The 19,354-nt window shown below is 38.5% G+C and overlaps 1 protein-coding gene across 6 annotated transcripts in view; it reads left to right on the top strand.

Annotated features, from left to right (window-relative positions):
- ITSN1 (intersectin 1) overlaps positions 1 to 19,354 on the top strand; it is a 228,987-nt gene that overhangs the window by 116,689 nt on the left and 92,944 nt on the right. For all 6 annotated transcript variants that reach the window (XM_075073577.1, XM_075073570.1, XM_075073583.1 and 3 more), the window contains 3 exons: positions 3,481 to 3,568; positions 4,303 to 4,442; positions 17,744 to 17,868. In XM_075073577.1, the coding sequence (XP_074929678.1) occupies positions 3,481 to 3,568; positions 4,303 to 4,442; positions 17,744 to 17,868 (353 nt within the window). The remainder of the gene's footprint in view (positions 1 to 3,480; positions 3,569 to 4,302; positions 4,443 to 17,743; positions 17,869 to 19,354) is intronic.

The raw sequence follows: 19,354 nt of genomic DNA on the forward strand, positions 1-19,354 counted from the left end.
CCAGGCTCTTCGGCGGAAATTTGGTGGCGGGTTCCTGAGTCCCTGTTGGAGGGAAGGATCTGCTGCTGAATTGCCGCTGCTGTTTCATTCGTTCTTTGATGGCAATTCAGCGGCAGGTCTCTGAGTCCCTCTCGGAGAGAAGGACCTGCTGTCGAATTGCTGCCGAAGAATGAATGAAGGCGGTGGTGGCACTTTGGCGGCAGGTCCTTCCCTCCGAGAGTGACTCAGGGACCCGCTGCCAAATTGCTGCCGAAGAATGAATGAAACGGCAGTGGCAATTCGGAAGCAGATCCTTCAACAAAATGATGGGGTCTATATTAGTTTTATTACTCAAGAAGGACCTTGGAGTCATTGTGGATAGTTCTCTGAAAGCATTTGCTCAGTGTGCAGCAGCAGAAGTCAAAAAGATAACCGTGTTAGGAACTGTTAGAAAAGTGATAGAATCTAGATAAGACAGAAAATATCATAATGCCATTATATAAATCCATAATATGCCCACATCTTGAATACTGCTTGCAGTTCTGGTTGCCTCGTCTCAAAAAGTACAGAAAAGGGCAACAAAAATTATTAGGGGTATGAAACAGCTTCCATATTAGGAGACGTTAAAAAGATTGGGACTGTTGAGCACAGAAAAGATTACTAAGAGGGGATATGATAGAGGTCTATAAAGTCATGAGTGGTGTGGGGAAAGTGAGTAAGAAAATGTTGTTTACCCCTTCACATAGCACAGGTACAAAGGTCACCCATTGATAAGCAGCAGGTTTAAAATAAACGTGAAGAAGTACTAGTTCACACAATGCACAGTCAGCCTGTGGAACTAATTGCCAAATGTCGTGAAAGCCAAAAGTTTAACTGGGTTCAAAAAAGAATTGCATAAGTTCATTGAGGATAGATCTATTATTGGATATTTGCTAAGATGATCAGGGATGCAGCCTTATGCTCTGGGTGTCCTTAAACCTCTGAATACTAGGAGATGAGACTGGATAGATCACTTGATGATTGCCCTAGTCTGTTCATTCCCTCTGAAGCATCTCTCACTGGCCTCTCTCAGAAGACAGAATCCTGAGTTAGATGAACCATTTGGTCTGACCCAGTATGGCCGTTCTTATGACAAATGCTATTTTAGGTAATTGCGTTTTTGCTACCAACTAAACTGAGTTCATTTTCTTTTGCCATATACTGTTCCTATGAACTGTAAAAAAAATTCTTTCCTTGCACATTGGAATTGGCTATATTTTTATGGTAGGTAAAATGGCTTGTTTATGTAGCTTGTAAAGAACTTTTGCATCCTTTAGAATGAAAGGTGCTGCGAAAACTTAAGATATTATTATGCCTATGGGTAAGGCTGCGAGTTCGTCACAGAGGACAGAAGAAGTAGGACTGAGTGGACTTATAGGTTTTAAAGTTTTACATTTTGAGTGCAGTTGGTTTTTTGTTTTTTCATAGTTCTACATTTTGTCATGAAAGTTGAACTTACAGGAGATTGCACTACAGTACTTTTATTAGGTGAATTAAAAAAATACTTTTTTGTTTATCACTTTTACAGTGCAAATATTTGGAATAAAAAATAATGAAAAGTGAGCACTGTACACATCGTATTCTGTGTTGTAACTGAAATCAATATATTTGAAAATGTAGAAGAACATTAAAAAAATAATAAATTTCAGTTGGTATTCTATTGTTTAGCAGTGCAATTAAAACAGTGATTAACTGTGATTAAAAAAATTCATCACAATTAATTTTTTTGAGTTAATCATGTGAGTTAATTGTGATTAATGGACAGCCCTAGTATGTAGTCATTTCAATACATCATATATGTGTTCTTGTAAGTAAATGCAACCCTTTGATTGGACTTGCAAAAGGATTAACCAGTTGTGTGATATTTATGTAGAAGGCCATGCTATGTTGTTTAGGGTTCTTTGTGACAAATCTGTCAAGTAGTTAAATCGTTAAAACTGCTGCTCAAGTAACTTGCTTAAAAGAAAGTTTGTTTTCAAAGATACTGAGATATTGATACTGACAGTTTTTGTATATTCAGCCGTTTCATAGCAGGGTTCTGTAATCTGTTCTGACAACTTGATGTTGGGGGTGCAAGGCACTGGAAAAGTATGTAGTGGAATTGACAATTATCATCCCCGAGAAATAACAAGGATTATACATATTCTGCCATAAGAAAATTTTTCTCATTTGCAGGCTACCCTACAATTAAACTTTTATTTATATGTAACTTTCTGAGTTCCTGTAAAGCAACTGAATCAAATAGTGGACTGCGATCTCTGCTGGAATGCTAAGCAGAGATCTGGAACTCTAGTATTCTTATTTAACAGTCTACAAGTAAGCAGATCTTGGTGGTTGTTTGTTTGTTTCAAGGAAGATAATTTATTATCTTTGAATGATTAATAAAGTCAACAATCCCTAAATCTTCCTCCTCTTGATGAAACTTCCAATTACTTATTTAAATGACTTCCTGTCATGGTACAATTCCCCACTCTGAACCTTAGCGTCCAAGAGATGGGGTACCAGCATGAATTCCTCTAAACTTAATTACCAGCTTAGAACCTATAGCGCTGCTACCAACCAGGAATTCCAGTGCCTGGTACACTCTGGTCCCCCCAAAACCTTCCCTGGGGAACCCCAAGACCCAGACCCTCTGGATCTTGCCACAAGGAAAGTAAACCCTTTCCCTCACCGTTGCCTCTCCCAGGCTTCCCCTCCCTGGGTTACCCTGGAAGATTACTGTGATTCAACTTCCCTTCTTCTAACCAAATACACATTTGAACTCCTTCCAGCCAAACGCACATTTGCAAATAAAGAAAACAAACATAAGCCTAACTCGCGTTATCTACCTAGTACTTACTATTTTGAATCTATAAGAGCCTGTATCAGGGAGATTGGAGAGAAACCTGGTTGCACATCTGGTCCCTCTGAGCCCCCAGAGTGAACAACAACCAAAAACTAACAGCACACACCGAAACTTCCCTCCCTCAAGATTTGAAAGTATCCTGTCTCCTGATTGGTCGTCTGGTCAGGTGACAACCAGGCTTACTGAACTTGTTAACCCTTTATAGTCAAAGAGATATAAAGTACTTCTGTGCTATTAACTTTTCTTATCTGTTTATGACACCCCCAAACACTTTCCAAGGGCCCAATTCAATACCCAACTAAGTAGATACTTGTACTCTTATACAAATTTCAGTCAGATCTTGCTTTGGAGCTAGCTGAGATCAAGTTTGTTTGTTAGATGGGAGCAGTTTCTGAAGTAACAGATTTGACCCACTGGCTTATTTTAGGGGATAGGATGTACCTGTATGTAGTTATATCACTAAGAAATGGTCCCACACAACAAGTGCTTTGATGATGATTGACTGAATGAATGGAGCTGAAAAGAAATACTTCAGTGAAGGTAAAATGGAATAATGTGAAGCTAGTGACTGATTTCTGGTTAAAGTCAATAACTTGTTCCTTTATCTTTTCCCCAAGGAGTCTCAGCAGATGCTTGGAAGGTTGATTCCAGAAAAACAGTTACTCAATGACCAACTAAAACAAGTTCAGCAGAACAGTTTGCACAGTAAGTATATATAATATATATCCAAGGGTGAAAGTAACTAAAGGGACTTACCGGTACACAGGGCCATGGTCCTGGGTGAGGGGGCCTCAGGCTGATGAAGGGGTGGAGCTTTTAAATCCGAGGCCCTTTAAATCACTGCTGCTACCCCAGGGCTCCAGCAGTGATTTAAAGGGCCCAGGTCTCCGGCTTCGGTAGCGGCAGCTGGGAGCCCCGAGCCCTTTAAATCACTGGCAGAGCCCCATGATAGCTGTAGGTGCGGCAGCAGCTGGAAGCCCTGGGGCTCTGGTGGTGATTTAAAGGGCCAGGGGCTCCGGCCGCTGCCAGGAGCCCTGAGCCCTTTAAATTGCTGCTGGAAACCTAGGGCTCCCAGCCACTGCCGCTACCTCAGGGCTCCAGCAGCGGGGCTCTGGCAGCGATTTAAAGGGCCAGGAGCGCTGGCTGCTGCCTGGAGCCCAGGGCCCTTTTAAATTGCCCACCTGGGGAAGCTGCCCCCTGCCAGCACAGTCAGCTGTGTACTGGCTCTTGCCGGTACACCAGACAGGACCAGCTTACTTTCACCTTTGTATATATCTATAGCTATCTAAAAATAAGTTTGAGTCTATTTGTGTAATATATCATTCGTATCACTAATAATATTTTTATCTTGCAAGAGAAATGCTGAGAAACCGTTCAATGTGTGACCTAGAGATGTCAGTGTAAGAAAATATCTCATTTGACAATATGTTTAAAAACAGGAGATTCTCTTCTTACTATCAAAAGAGCCTTAGAAGCCAAGGAACTAGTACGCCAGCAGCTTCGAGACCAACTAGATGAAGTAGAAAAAGAAACCAGATCCAAACTTCAGGAGATTGATATTTTCAATAATCAACTGAAGGTAACCTACGTTAATCTGTTTTCTAAATGTTTGGTTGGTCAGCTGCTAGTTTGATCATGGGCAGAAACATTTTATTATAATATGATTCATTCAAAATTTTAATGCCAAGACCATTATACAAAGCAACAGCATTCTGAAATATATTGTACTCTCCTCCTTTTTAAGAAAACAATGTTTGGATAAATTGGCATTACTGTACACTCTGAACAAGAGGTTCCGGATTAAATCTGAACCCATTTGGGAATAAGTTCAAATGATCTCATCAGAGATCTATGATTACACTGGAAATAACTACCAACCTCTACCCTCCCCATCTATAAACAGAGGTTCTGGAAATGTGGTGGAATTACTGCCCTATATACTCGTTCATAAACTAAATATTTATGGTTAAAAAATGATGCATGAAAGAGCGGGGGTTGGCTTATAAACGGGTCTACACCAAAATTTGATGACTTTAAACTCTGTGGAATCATTGAATTGAATATCTAATACAGTGTCGTTTTGTTTACTTGGAGCGTCTGCAGGCATGGAGCCCCTCAGGTCCCTGTGACTGCAGTTTTCTGTTCCCATTGGCTGGGAATGGCGAACTGCGGCCACAGAGATCTGAGGGGCTCCATGCCTGCAGATGCTCCAAGTAAACAAAAACATCTCAACCCCCCAGCGCCTTACCCTGATTGGCCAGGAGCCAAAGTTTGCCAAACTCTGAAATATAGGGTCAGCTTATGAAAGGGTCATACAGTTTTTGCTATTTTTACTTAACCGTCTTGGGAGGGTTAGCTTATAAACAAACCGGCTAATCAACAAGTGTATACGGGTATTTCTACAAGTTTACAGACCCTTCATTTTAAACATACCTGTAAAGTGACTTGACTTTGATTTCTATGCAGAATTTTTCTGTCATGCTTGTTCCTGATTGTAGTTTGTTTTTCTTTTGTCTCTTCATACTTTCACTTCTCCTGTTTAATTGGTTCATACATTGATTAGTCAGTTGTTGAGACTGTGTTTTATCCAATCACACAAGAAAAGTAGAGAAATTGGAACAGCTAGGAGAGGAAGAGCATCCTTCAAAGATAGTGTTTAAGACTTTTTCCTGACAGTTACATTTTAAAAAAATGAAAAATGATAACCCAATATGAAGAAACTTTTTATCTCACTGTTTCCACAGATATTTTTAAAAAAACAGCATCCAGGAGCAACATACAACTAATATATTGAACATTTTTGTTTTTTATATTTCAACAAGAGCAAAGGTTTTATAGCTGATTCTGGTTTGAAATTAGATTTGATTAGGAGAATTGTCTTTATAATAGGTTAATTTGGCTACAGATATGAATTGCATATATTTTCTATGAATATATCCTAAAATACTGTTAATAAATTAGATTTCTAATTCACTTTATTCTTGAAAAGGAGACCACACTAATCACCTGTCTGTCAGTAGGTGATACAACACTGTTTTGAAGGATAAGGTAAACTAAATAATTTAACAAAAGTATTTAGTGTGCCTTTTCACTACTGAGACCATAGGTCAAATCTTATCTGCAGTTCTAATGTGTTTAAGATTACTGCTCCTGTCTTTAACAACATAATATACGATTGTGGCATGTCCTGGAGGTGCCCAAGACTGAGTTGCCTTGTTACTCCCTCCCTGACCTCCAGCAAGAGACAAACTTGCTGGTGCTTAACTGAGCATCAGCTCCTGACAACACTAATCTGTAAGGATACAAACAATCCCCTCAGGCCAATGCCAGCCCTTGGTTTCCTTTACAGGTTAATGATAGATGCATCCCAGTCAGCAAGCTCCGTTGTTGCATTCCCCTGTGATATCTAGACCCTGTTACCAGCTACTCACAGAAATACCAATTTTGCTATCACCAAGGGGATGGTGTAAACGCCAGCTTTTTATTCAACTGAGGATCAGCCACTGTAACATCACTGTAACATCACAGCACTGAGATACATTTATAGTGAAAACAATCATAAGTTTATTATCAAAGGGAAGATTTAAGAGAGTAAGGATAATGGAAACAGGTTACATATAAAGCAAAATCAATACATGGTTTCTACAGACTACACTTAACGTTAATAGGCTATCCTGTTAATTTCACTTCCTCCTGTTGAGTTTGTATGCAAATAGGGCTATGGATGTGGAAGCCCTCTACACCAACATTCCACACAAAGATGGACTACGTCAGGAGTAGTATCCCTGATAATAACATGGCTAACCTGGTGGCTGAGCTTTGTGACTTTGTCCTCACCCACAACTATTTCACATTTGGGGACAATATATACCTTCAAATCAGCGGCCCTGCTATGGGTACCCGCATGGCCCCACAATATGCCAACATCTTTATGGCTGACTTAGGGAACGAGAGCTAAGGAAGCATTGTTCTAACGCCCCTACTCTACTTGCGCTATATTGATGACATCTTCATCATCTGGGCTCATGGAAAAGAAGCCCTCGAGGAATTCCACCGTGATTTTAACAATTTTCATCCCACCATCAACTTCAGCCTAGACCAATCCACACAAGCGGTCCTTTTCCTAGACACTACTGTGCTAATAAGCAGTGGTCACATAAACACCACCCTATACCAGAAACCCACTGACTGCTATACTTACCTTCATGCCTCTAGCTTCCATGCAGGACACACCACACGATCCGTTGTCTACAGCCAAGCTCTAAGATACAACCGTATTTGCTCCAATCCCTCAGACAGAGATAAACACCTACAAGATCTCTATGCAATTCATTTTAAATACTAATACCCACCTGCTGAAGTGAAAAACAGACTGACAGAGCAGAAGAGTACCCAGACCACCTACTACAGACAGGCCCAACAAAGAAAATAACAGAAACGCCCCTAGCCATCACCTATAGCCCCCAATTAAAACCTCTTCAGCGCACCATGAAAGATCTGCAACCTATCCTGAAGATGATCCCTCGTTCTCACAGATCTTGAGAGACAGGCCAGTCTCGCTTATAGACAGCCCCAACCTGAAGCAATACTCACACCAGCCGCACACCATACAACAAAACAACACAGGAACCTATCCTTGCAACAAAGCCCGATGCCAGCTCTGTCCACGTATCTATTCAAGTGACACCATCATAGGACCTAATCACATCAGCCAGCCATCAGGGGCTCGTTCACATGTACATCTACCAGCGTGATAATGCCATCATGTGCCAGCAATGCCCCTCTGCCATGTACATTGGCCAAACAGACAGTCTCTACGCAAAAGGTAAATGGACACAAATCTGACATCAGGAATGATAACTTCAAAAACCTGTGGAGAACACTTCACCATCCTCTAACCACTCAGACTTGATTGTGGCAATTTTGCAACAAAAAAACTTCAAAATAGACTCAAAGAGAGACTGCTGAACTCGAATTAGTATGCAAATTAGATACAATTAACTTAGCTTAACAGAACTGGAATGGTTGGTCATTACACTAATTGAATCTATTTCCTATGTTAAGTTCTCCTCACACCTTCTATGGTCATCTCAATATCACTTGCAAAAGTTTTTTTCTCCTGCTGTGATGATAGCTCATCAATTGATTAGACTCTCCGTTGGTATGCATACTTCCACCTTTTCATGTTCTCTGTGTGTATAAATATCTCCTGTCTGTGTGTTCATTCTGTGCATTCAGAAAGTGAGCTGTAGCTCACGAAAGCTCGCTGAATAAATTGTTAGTCTCTAAGGTGCCATAAGTATCCTGTTCTTTTTGTGGTACAGACTAACACGGCTTGCTACTCTGAAACCAGCTTTTACTGAAGACCTCATGTGACCTTCTTTGTGATAAATACAATAAAGCAGTGTGTAGCGTAGTGTAGGTGTAGTGAGCTTGTCAGGCCTGTTAGCATTGCTTTTACAGATAGTGAACTGCCAGTTGGCACTGAGGGGTTCTTGAGTTCACACATGTAGGTTGCAATACCTTGTATTATTTATATAGTATTTTATATTCCCTGATAAGAGAGAAGGCCTGTGGTAGCCAGAGTAGTGGCTAATTATCTGAATACTATAATTGTTTCCTTTTGTCTTAATAGTATGCACAATCATGTAACCATGAGGCAGATGAAGATTGGTGGTTTGGCTGGCAGTTCTCACGCTCCTCTAAAATCTGACTTAATAAAGGTCCTTCTATTAAGTTCTCATTATGGCTGGCGCTTTTCGTTGCTTATTCCTTCAGGTTAAAACTCAATGCAGTGGACACACTATGAGTAGGTTTTTGAAGCTCTTTGAAATAATGACAGGTTTCAGAATGGTAACTGTGTTAGTCTGTATCAGCAAAAAAGAGTAGGAGTACTTGTGGCACCCTTAAGACTACAAATTTATTTGAGCATAAGCTTTTTGTGGCTACAGCCCACTTCATCGGATGCATGCAGTGGAAATACGTAGGAAGATATTATTATATATATATTCTATATATATATAACTACACACACACACACAGAGAATGAAAAAATGCTGGTGTTGCGCTCTACCAACTATATGTATATAGAACATATCTTCTCACTGTATTTTTCACTGCATGCATCGATGATAGGGTTTAAACCATGAAAACCTATGCCCAAATAAATTTGTTGTCCTCTAAGGTGCCACAAGTACTCCTCTTTCTTTTTGGAATGTCACTCAGGGTTGGATTTTCAAAAGCAGTATCTTAGGCTTCCTTACTGAATAAGCTGAAAACTTCCAGTTGTTGGGGCTGCCATTGGTTGAGGCAACTGGTTATAAAAAAAAAAAAAGTATGGAGAATCTCTAACTTGTAGATAAGTAGTTTGAATTTGCTCCAGGTCCATGAAATGAGTTGGCTGTCTTAGGCAGTCTCCTAGTACAGTGGTTCCCAACCTTTCCAGACTACTGTACCCCTTTCAGGAATCTGATTTGTTTTGTGTACTGCCAGGTTTCACCTCACTTCAAAACTACTTGCTTATAAAAATCAGACCTAAAATACAAAAGTGTCACAGCACACTATTACTGAAAAACTGCTTACTTTTTCATTTTGACCATATAATTATAAAATACATCAGTTGGAATATAAATACTGTACTTACATTTCACTGTGATACTTGAGCCTGTTTTGCACAGTTAGGCTTGTCTGAAGCCTGAGCCAAGGCAGCAGATCTGAAGGATGTAATTTAGCTTAGTGGGGCTCCTGTGGTTTGGGGCCCCAGGAAATTACCCTTGCCACCCCTTAATGATTGCCCCATACTTGCAATCCCCCTAACCTGTCCGGTGACCCCCCTGGGAGCTGCAACCCCTAGATTGAGAGACACTGATATAGATGAGTTGAGTACTTCCTGGAAGACATGTGCATATGCCCAGGGGTACGCATACCCCTGGTTGAGAACCACTGTCCTAGTGTCCCTTCATTACTTTTAGATCAGATTTGAAGTGCATTAACAAGATAGAGTGACAGTCGCTAATGCTATATATTATTTTGGGGTGTGTGATATGGAATAAGAATAATGAAGTCAATGGGAGCTTGCTATATGTGTAGCATGGTTGAAAATCAGGCCACTTATTTGATGTCTCAATATGGATTTGGAAGCCTAACTTTAGATACCTTGTTTTGAAAATCTTGGCCTGTATATTATATCTAGTTTAAATATATGTTTGAGTATGATATAGGCCTACCTGGATCCACTCTTTCACAAAAAATTGTAAAATAGTTCTGGGTTAAAGAAGGTTGATTATGTTACTCTTTTTATGTAATACTGTTTGTGCATATACATAGTTTATATACAAACCCTGACTTTTACAAAGGCCACAGTAATTTAGAACCCCTGTAAGATTGATCAGTTTTTTAAAAAAAAAAATAATTGTAAATATAATTCTTGGCTGCAAAGATCAGATATTATTTCAGATAACTCTGGAGATTCACATATTTAGCATGTGTGTTAATATACATACAAGAGGTGAAAGCCAGTAAATTAGCGTAGCCAACTGATGTAAAAATAAGTTTGTTACTGATGTATTACTCTCAAAGCCAGAAAAAATGTGGCGCACAACTAAAACCATGTTCTTGAAAAGTCTTATTTTGTGCAATATTCCAGTTGTTTTCAGTCTCTGTCTGGACAAGTGTTGCATATGAATGACTGTTTACATTTGAGCATTTCTTTCTTCCAGTCAGTGGCAATGGAAGATGCAATGCTGCAGTGCCTGGCAGTTCTCCTGGGCTGCGTCAACCACTTAGACTTCTTTCTAAAGATCTCCATGTCCTAGACAGGCAGTATTCATCCATCTCAATCTAAGAGTGATGAACCACCTCCAGTTATGTGCTTTGCTTTCCCATAAACAGATGAGTGCACAGTGTTTAAGTTAGTATTTAATAGGTGCTAGAACAAACTCAAAATCAAAAGTTTAGATCTGAATTTGAATTTTGATCTAATCTTTATTTATTGCCTAGATAAAAGTAGTATTTTTTGTGTGCCTTCACTTACAACCAGGACAGGGTACTAGCAGTTATATTTTTCTTTTGAGTATAACATTTAAAACAGTGAATCTCCTTGTTTTGACTATTGTGTTAAGAAACTTTAAATAGAAACACTTATGCTGCATCACACATATTCTGTTCATATAGAGCACTGCATTTTGTGATGCTGGGTATTATACTAGAGGCTGTTAAAAAATTCATCTTCATTAGATGATACAGTTTTTCCCTGGCTGCTGATATGGGGCATAAGGGAGGGGGAGTGTTTCTGTTGAGGATTGCACAGCTGCTTCAGGAGTAATGATGCTTCGTGGGGTGGTAGAGCCCCTCAGTGAGTAGTGGGACTAGGGGAGTGGTGGGCAGCCTGCAGCCTGTGTTGCTTCCGACAGCTCCCATTGGCCAGGAACGTTGAACTGCAGCCACTGGGAGCTGCAGGCGGCTGTGCCTGCAGACGGTCAGTGTAAACAAACTGTCTCGCGGGCTACTGGTGGGCCACATGCGGCCTGCGGGCCACAGATTGCCCACCACCGGACTAGAGGTTGCCTTCCCCTTGGATCTAGAGGGCTGGGATGCTCCACATCTGCCTGCTCCACATGCCCCCGATCCTTTCCCCTCAAGGGCAAGATTTGGTGGAAGCTCCACAGGACAATCCTTGGAAGTTTCCTGGGCGTCCTCTTGCCTCTGTGGGAAGGCAAGATTTGGCCCCAAGACAAAACTTCAATAGTTTAAGGTTTCCATAGCAACTTTACTTGCCCATATTATGTACTTACTGTCCTACATACACTTAATAACCTCCCTAGTTTTCAAAAATGCTGTGTGAGTGTCTTAATATTATCATCAGAATCTTGCTGTTACACTTCTTGACTGTTTAGATTTGCAACTTTGACAGTGTTCTAACTTTTCAAAATATTTATGTATATCTGTGGTTTAGTTGCTTATTTTTAAACAGTGTCTACTTGCACCTTTTGGATAACATATTGGTAATCTTGCAAACACCACAAATGATGAATTAAATATGAACTCTTAAAAGTGATGAATATCTCAACAAATGTATAGCTTTCTAACTTACGACCTGCAGTTACCTAACTTGTTTATAAAGAGCAGGTACTGGACCGTGTATTTTTTTTAACTGAATATTTAGCAGAGTTTCATTCAGCTGTCTGTTGGAATGTCGTGGTATTTTGTTTAGTTTGTATCTTATATAGTACCATGGGAGATGCTGATTTTTTTTTTAATGTCATGCCAAGCAAGACAGTACAGTAAATAAAATGTAAATCCTGATAATTTAATTCCCATTTTATTATAGCTGAAGCAAGAGAGCTATTTATTGCAAAAAAGTCCTTTTCTTAATTACAGTTTTAGCTTCAGATAACAGTTGGAAATTACCATTTGCTACTGGATACCCAATTTTATTGGGTATGTTGCTTGTTAGGGTTGCTTACGTACCTCATATTCAAAATCTTTTGCTCAACAAAATATAGAACTAGTGTGTCAGTTTGTTGGGGAAAAGAAAATGGTGAACTTGAATGCCTTTAAACATTTTTTACATATTTAAAAACTGAAGATCCTACATAACTAAATGTATAGCTATAAATAAGATAAAATTTATTTTTTTATTTAGAAGAGTGAACAGAAATTATTTACCTGTTTGGACTAGATATCAAACACTAGGGGCTCTGTTTTTGCTGCCGCAGTTACTGACTTTGCTGACACCTACTCAGATTCTTCAAACTGGAATGGACACATCACTCTTATAGTGAAAGCACCCAACTCTGGTCTTAGTGGATGAAGGTGGCAATGGTTTTCAACTCTTGTTATAAAACATGCTTAGTTGTTGTAAAATAAACGTAGTTGTAAGGTAAGCCTACATATGTTTTTTTAAAAAAAAAAGTACAGTAAAATCTCAGAATGATGAACACCAGAGCTATGAACTGACTGGTCAACCACACACCTTATTTGGAACCAGAAGTACACAAGCAGGCAGCAGCAGTGATGACAAAAATACAGTACAGTAATGTGTTAAATGTAAACTATGAGAAAAATATAGGGGAAGTTTTTTTAAAGATTTGACATGGTAAAGGAACTGTTTCTGTACTTGTTTTAATTAAATTAAGATCATTAAAAGCATCATTTTTCTTCTGCATAGTAAAGTTTCAAAGCTGTATAAAGTCAATGTTCAGTGGTAAACTTTTGGAAGAACAACCATAACGTTTTGTTCAGTTATGAACATTTCAGAGTTACAAACAATGTCCATTTCCCAGGTGTTAGTAACTCTGAGGTTCTACAGTTTTCAATCCTGCAATTTGGATACAATCAGAGCTCCAACTGAAGTGAATGGGAGTTCAGTGCAAACAGTTCTTGCAAGATCAGGTCTGTACTCCTTTATGGATTTCATAACTTGGTGAACTTTTAAAAATAAATAACTAAATAGAAACTCTCTCTAAATTAGAGTAGAACTCTTTCTGAAGTCTGAGAGCTATTTAGCCATCCACATTGTTTTTAAAATGTCCTGTTAAAATAAATTAGCCATAGTGCAAATTGTTGGGCTATATCTTCAATATTTTTTGTGCTTATCGGTTTTTAAATTTTGATGACCTTAATGCTGCAAGGATTTTAGTTCCACTTCTTGATCTAATGACTTAGTCCTGTCTTTAACTACTTAAGATAAAAGAACAGAATTGTTGGAATAAAGAAATTAAGTGAGGATGAGGAAAAGGGGCACTTGGAATGCTCCTGTGTTCTTAAAGCTAGCTAAAAGTGTTGTAACTAGTAACAGATTATCTTCGAAGCTGCCACTATAAAGCCATCTCACTTTCTAAGTCCTCTGTTCAGTAGCAGTAGAGATGTTAGCTCTGGACTGATAAACCAGGGCTTAAACTGCAACTTGGAAATTGAGCCACTTACCAAACAAGTGTAAATGAGGAAAGAGGGGACGGGGCAAGAAGGGGAAGAGGCACATCAAGGAAGTTCTTGGCTGAAAGCAGCTCCCACGTGTAACTAAACTGAGCATGCCAAAGTCTCCGTATCCACTCTTGAAATGGCATTGGTATCAGCTTGGTCACCTGGAAATACAGCTAGACCAGTGGTTAAAAAAACTCAAAAGACAATAGAGCAGAATAAAATTACACATTTAGTGGAGTGGCAAAGTGATATGGAGGTGAAGTGGCTTTACTGATAATACAAGTGCATGAATTTGGGGTTGGTTACAAATCAGATAACTACTCTTATCCATGGCTGACCTCTGTAATCTGTATTTCCCTCTTGATGAATGTTTATAAATCCCATTATTGCTAATGTTCATGTGAATTATGTTGAATATAGTTCGGCTTCATACATTCATAATATCTTGATGCTAATGGAAATTATGGGTGTGCAGAAAGAGAAAACCTTCTCTGTGGTGACAGAAAATAAGTTAGTTTGGAACAAAGGTAGAATCCTTAACACTGCAAAATACTATAAACTGCAAAATTAAATAGGTGAGCTAGTTCTGTAAGGTGAGGCACTGCCTCCAGGTTCAAGTGCCCTTTACTGCTACTAAGCTATGTAAGGTCCCTGGCTCCCCTTGACTCTCACTGTCAATGCTTTTCTCCTTCCCTGCCCCGCCCCCCAACTGTGCTGTGCGCTAGTGCTTCTAGCTATGTGTGCATTGCAGGACTTGAAAAATTTCCCAAATCCCCAGATTACTTTAAAATTAAGCCTGTTGTATGTTCTGTAATGCCTATCCTAGAGTTCCGTTAGCCTTTAAGGTTCACTGTGACTTTAAGTAGAACTGGTTAAGAATTTTCCAAAGGAAATGTTTTGTCAGAAAATGCTGATTAGTTGAATCTGAAATGTTTCACAGAAACATAGTAGGTTTGGTGACCTTTAAGTGAACTGCAGGCAGGGTTCAGATGGAAACCTGCCTGGTTTCCAGCCATCTCTTGGTTGGCTGCTGAGGAGCCCAGGCTTTCAGATTGTGTCTCTTGAATAGCTGCAGCAGATAGATTGTGCTGGGGCTGGGGAGCCAAGGTCTTTTAGATTCCTGGGACAGTGGGCTTCTGGGGCTGCCTGTCTCCTGCAGCCTGATGAGGCCGCTGCCCAGGAAGTCCTGGAAACAGCTGACTAAAATTGATGTGATTCTCCTCAGTTTCACTGTTGTTCAGTGGTGGGCAGCATTAAAACTGACAAAAATCATGCCAATTTCATTCTGCATCTTCTGGGTCTTGGGGGGGCATATTTTGTTTCAAAAACACCGGGAGTCTGTTTCTATAATGAAAATTTTATGGAATCCTCATCTTGTGGGAAAGTGTATGAAATGTCGAAAATTCCAGCAAATCAAACATTCAGAATTTTGGCCCACTTTATTTCTAAATAGCATCCGCACACTATTGTTTTGCCCAAACTGTCCACTTTTACTCTGTGGGTTCTGTTTCTATTAAAGTTGTGATATTTGAGGATAAGAAATAAATAAAATTAAACCGAGAGCCAGGTCATTATATGCATTTTAACTTTTTTCTTAGTTACACAGATATATCATGAGCTTTGTAGCATCTTGCAAATGACACTTGCTACTGTTTATCACAATATAGTTATTTTCATACCTCTTTTAAAATCTAGCCCAGCCTGCTCTGCTGTGTGATTTGCAGTTATGGATTAATGTATGTACTTGTTTCAGTGGCATACAGGTGTTTTCAATCAAAGACTGTTCTTTGCGGACTTAAAAAGGCATGGAAAATTAATGAATGACTATCACATTGATTTGTGTTTTTAAACTGTAGGTGAGAAGTCACTAATGATATTGCAAAGTGACCTGCTCATTTTCTTTTCCGTTGCTGCTTGCCGAATCGCTTCTGACTTGTCAGAGTTCAGCTCTCATTTTTGCTATTTTTATACACTTTCCAGTTCTGTTAATATGCAAGGTCCAAATGTGAGAAAATTAAACACCTTACGTGAAAGATTTGGAAAAAACTTAGTTTGTGAAATTCTGACTAAAGCAAAGATTAAGTGGCCCAGTATATGAATAATACCTAGGAGAGCACGTTTCAGTCCTAAGTGATAAAGGATAAACCCGTAAGTGTATAAGAAATATAAACCTGTCTGGTCTGTTGCAAGTTTCAATATGTTTCACTAAGACATGGAAAATATTAGTATACATACGAAGTTCAGATTTCCCTGCCATAGAAGCTAAATAGTTTATGCCTATTTTTATATACTTGAAGACTATAGTAGATTTTTCTTCATAAACTGGATGTGATTATTTAAAGATATGCGACTAATTTTGAAGGGAAGAGACAATTCTCAAATGTTTTGGATAAAGACGTTCCCAGTTCGTACAACTAGTTAAAGAAACACTAACAAGACGATCAGACCCCAAAGTTAGGTGTTGTACAAAGATGTTCATAATATAATTTCTATTCATGTTAGTGCTGACATTTTATTGTGTTAAACACGCTGCATTCATTCATTGCCACCCAAACACTTCAAGCAGTTCTCTTCACCCAAATCATCAAATTTATGCAAATTAATATTCCTCTTTCTAGGCTTGAAAGGATTAGATCTTATTGGTAAATGTTGATTTCACCGTACACACACCAACAACTGAAATAAATATTTCCATTGATGATCACAATTTACAGATGAGCAAAGAAAGAAAAATGCTGCTTGGGAATTTGAGTTTAAAGTAAGGGAATTTACTATATCAGCGTCACGAGTCAAAATATACAATTTTTTTGTTTTAACAGTTGTAAAGGTTTAACTTTTTGAATCTGTGTCTGTCATTAAATTGTTTGAACTCCTCATAATTTCCCTCAAGTGGGAAAATTTAAATTGATAAAAATTAAAAAAACCCTTAAAAATAAATGTCAGTGTTATCAGTCAAAATTATTTTAAAATAAAAATAAAAATCAAATTCTGCCAAGCCTATCTGTTTCAGTGCCTAAATTCAGCTCTGAAGACACTGCTGAAAATATTCCATTTCTTGGAGAGAAAATAATCTTGAAAATGCTTCAGCAGTTTATATGGCAATGATATACCTATGAATTTCAAACTGAAACATAAAGTGGAAAATAGTTGCCAATATTTGTAAGAACAATTCAGGAGTTAATTTTTAAAAAAATGTCATGAGTAGGTAAGAAATCTGACAAATTTATATAACAAAGCTGCTAATAACTTATTAATTAAAAATAAGGCCACCATCAAGATAAAGATTATTTATTTATGAAGAAAATCCTTTAGCCATTTACAGCAGCATTTAAGAAACAAGTCAGTCTCTTTGAACTCTTAGGCACCTTTGGGAATATGACTAAAAGTGGAGAGAGAATAAATGTTTGGAAAGCTCTGTGAGCCCTACTTTAGATAACTGCCAGATAAACTGTAAATATTAAAAGTCTGAGCAGAGACTTCCAGCCTTTTGTAAAGATGTGTTCTTGCTGCCTGATTCACTTTTTAAATCAATATGTTGATTATGAATGAAGGAAGTAACAGTTCTCCATATATCGAATGACAATTCTAATATGGCATTTTACACATTTGTGGCCCTACATATCAGAGTCAAAATTTGTTGTTTATATAACTTCGCTTATATAACTGAATTCAAGTGAGGTTCTGTAACTTAATGAAAAATCCAATTACTATAGCAAGGAATGGAGACTAAAGAATCTATGGTGTAGACAATAAAATGTCAGCATTATCACTTTGAGGGCTAAATCATGGCAATATGTAAAAATGTCCGACCTGTTGCCAGTTACTTGATTTTCAAAAATTTTGGTGGTAATATTTAAGAAGGTTCTGGGTCCTTAACAATGAGAAATGTGGAGCCATTTGTTGTGATACTGATATGTAGTACATTATTACATGCAATATATTTATTTATTGCTGTAGGAGCTGAGAGAGATACATAACAAGCAGCAGCTTCAGAAGCAAAAGTACTTAGAAGTTGAGAGGTTGAAACAGAAGGAACAAGAGAGGAAGACGGTAGAACTGGAAAAGCAAAAAGAAACCCAAAGGTAACAGTTTTAGTTTATGCTAAATACAAAATTTACTTAGTCAGAGGTGTGCATAGTATTTCACGCACAAGTAAGATAAACTTTCTGTTCCTAAGAATTTAATCTAAACTCAGTTATTTACTGAGCATCAGCAGTATGTTGGCAGCTCTATGAAACGGGGAGAAAACTCAAGTCCTTAGCCAAGACTTTTGTTTCAGCCCAAAAGGAGACTGCACTTGGAAGAGGGAAAGCCTTGTATCATTGAATCCAAAGCCTAATGTGGAGACCAGACTCTTATGCATGTACAACCACACCCTTGCTTTTGGTTCTTCTTAGAACTCTCAACCAGCTGTCCTGTATGGAGATGGGAATTTGGCAAAGAAACTAGGATGCTTGGTGTATGTTTGTGTGTTTAACAGAAATGATTTTCCAGTCCACAGATTTTTTTATTTTTAAATGTCCACGCTGTTTGCGAGTCTAGGGAAGAATCAAAAGGGTTTGATATTCTTCTATGCATTGAATTTTTCTGATCTTGTAGCTTATGCATTTTGTATTACACACAAAACTTAAATACTAAATAAGGAATATTTTTGTTTTAAGAATCATTTTTTCCATATATATGGTATGAAGACTAGCTGGCAGCTCTCTTCCATAAGGGAGAAGTTTCATTAAAACCATAGTAGAAAATTTTAATATGATATAGCTGTTGTAGCTGTTTGAATTTTGTTTTCAACGTTCTTTTGAAACCAATAACACACACAATGTGGGAGCATTAAATCCTTCATCTAATCAAAAGCTCTTGGTCAAGTGGTTAGAACAGAGGACTGGGAGCTAGCTAGAAAGGCCTTAAATCATAATCTGGGCCATCAGACTGTCTGAGGATCCTGGGGCAAGTCACCTAACTATGTTCCTTCTTCCCCACTCTAACCAATTTGAAAATTCGGTGAAAAACAGGATCTTGCTGAAAATCATATTTGTGACCAAAAGGCTTTTGAAAAAATCGTTAACATTGAAAGTGTGTTAATGGAGTCCAGTTAAAAGCATCAAATTATTTACATAATGTTCTACATCTCTTCAAAAATCTCTAATATTAGTACTAGAGCTGGTTGAAAATTTTCCAACAGAAGAGTTTTCTGTCAGAAAATGCTGATTCAATGGAATTGACACATTTTGCCTGATGTGTCTGCTATCTTGCCAACCCAGGCTTCCTGCTTCCCTGGCAGCCAGCCTGGCTTAGAACTTGGGAATTGTGGTCTCAGACTTCAGAGCCTGGAGAGCTGGGACCAGAAAATGTTGAAAAATTTCATGTTGGTTCTTCTGAAATGTCCCTCCCAAGAAAAATACTGCATATCCAACTTTTTCTGATTCAGAAAGAAACATTTTTTGGAAATGCAAAATTTTCCAGGAGATGGAAATTCTATGCCCCATGCAGTTCTAATGGCTATGTCTGGAGATAAACAGTTTAGGATTCCATCTGATTCCCCCCAGTTACATAATCATTAATCAT

Source organism: Chelonoidis abingdonii, chromosome 1 (genome assembly GCF_003597395.2).
Source record: "Chelonoidis abingdonii isolate Lonesome George chromosome 1, CheloAbing_2.0, whole genome shotgun sequence".
NCBI lineage: Eukaryota > Metazoa > Chordata > Testudines > Testudinidae > Chelonoidis > Chelonoidis abingdonii.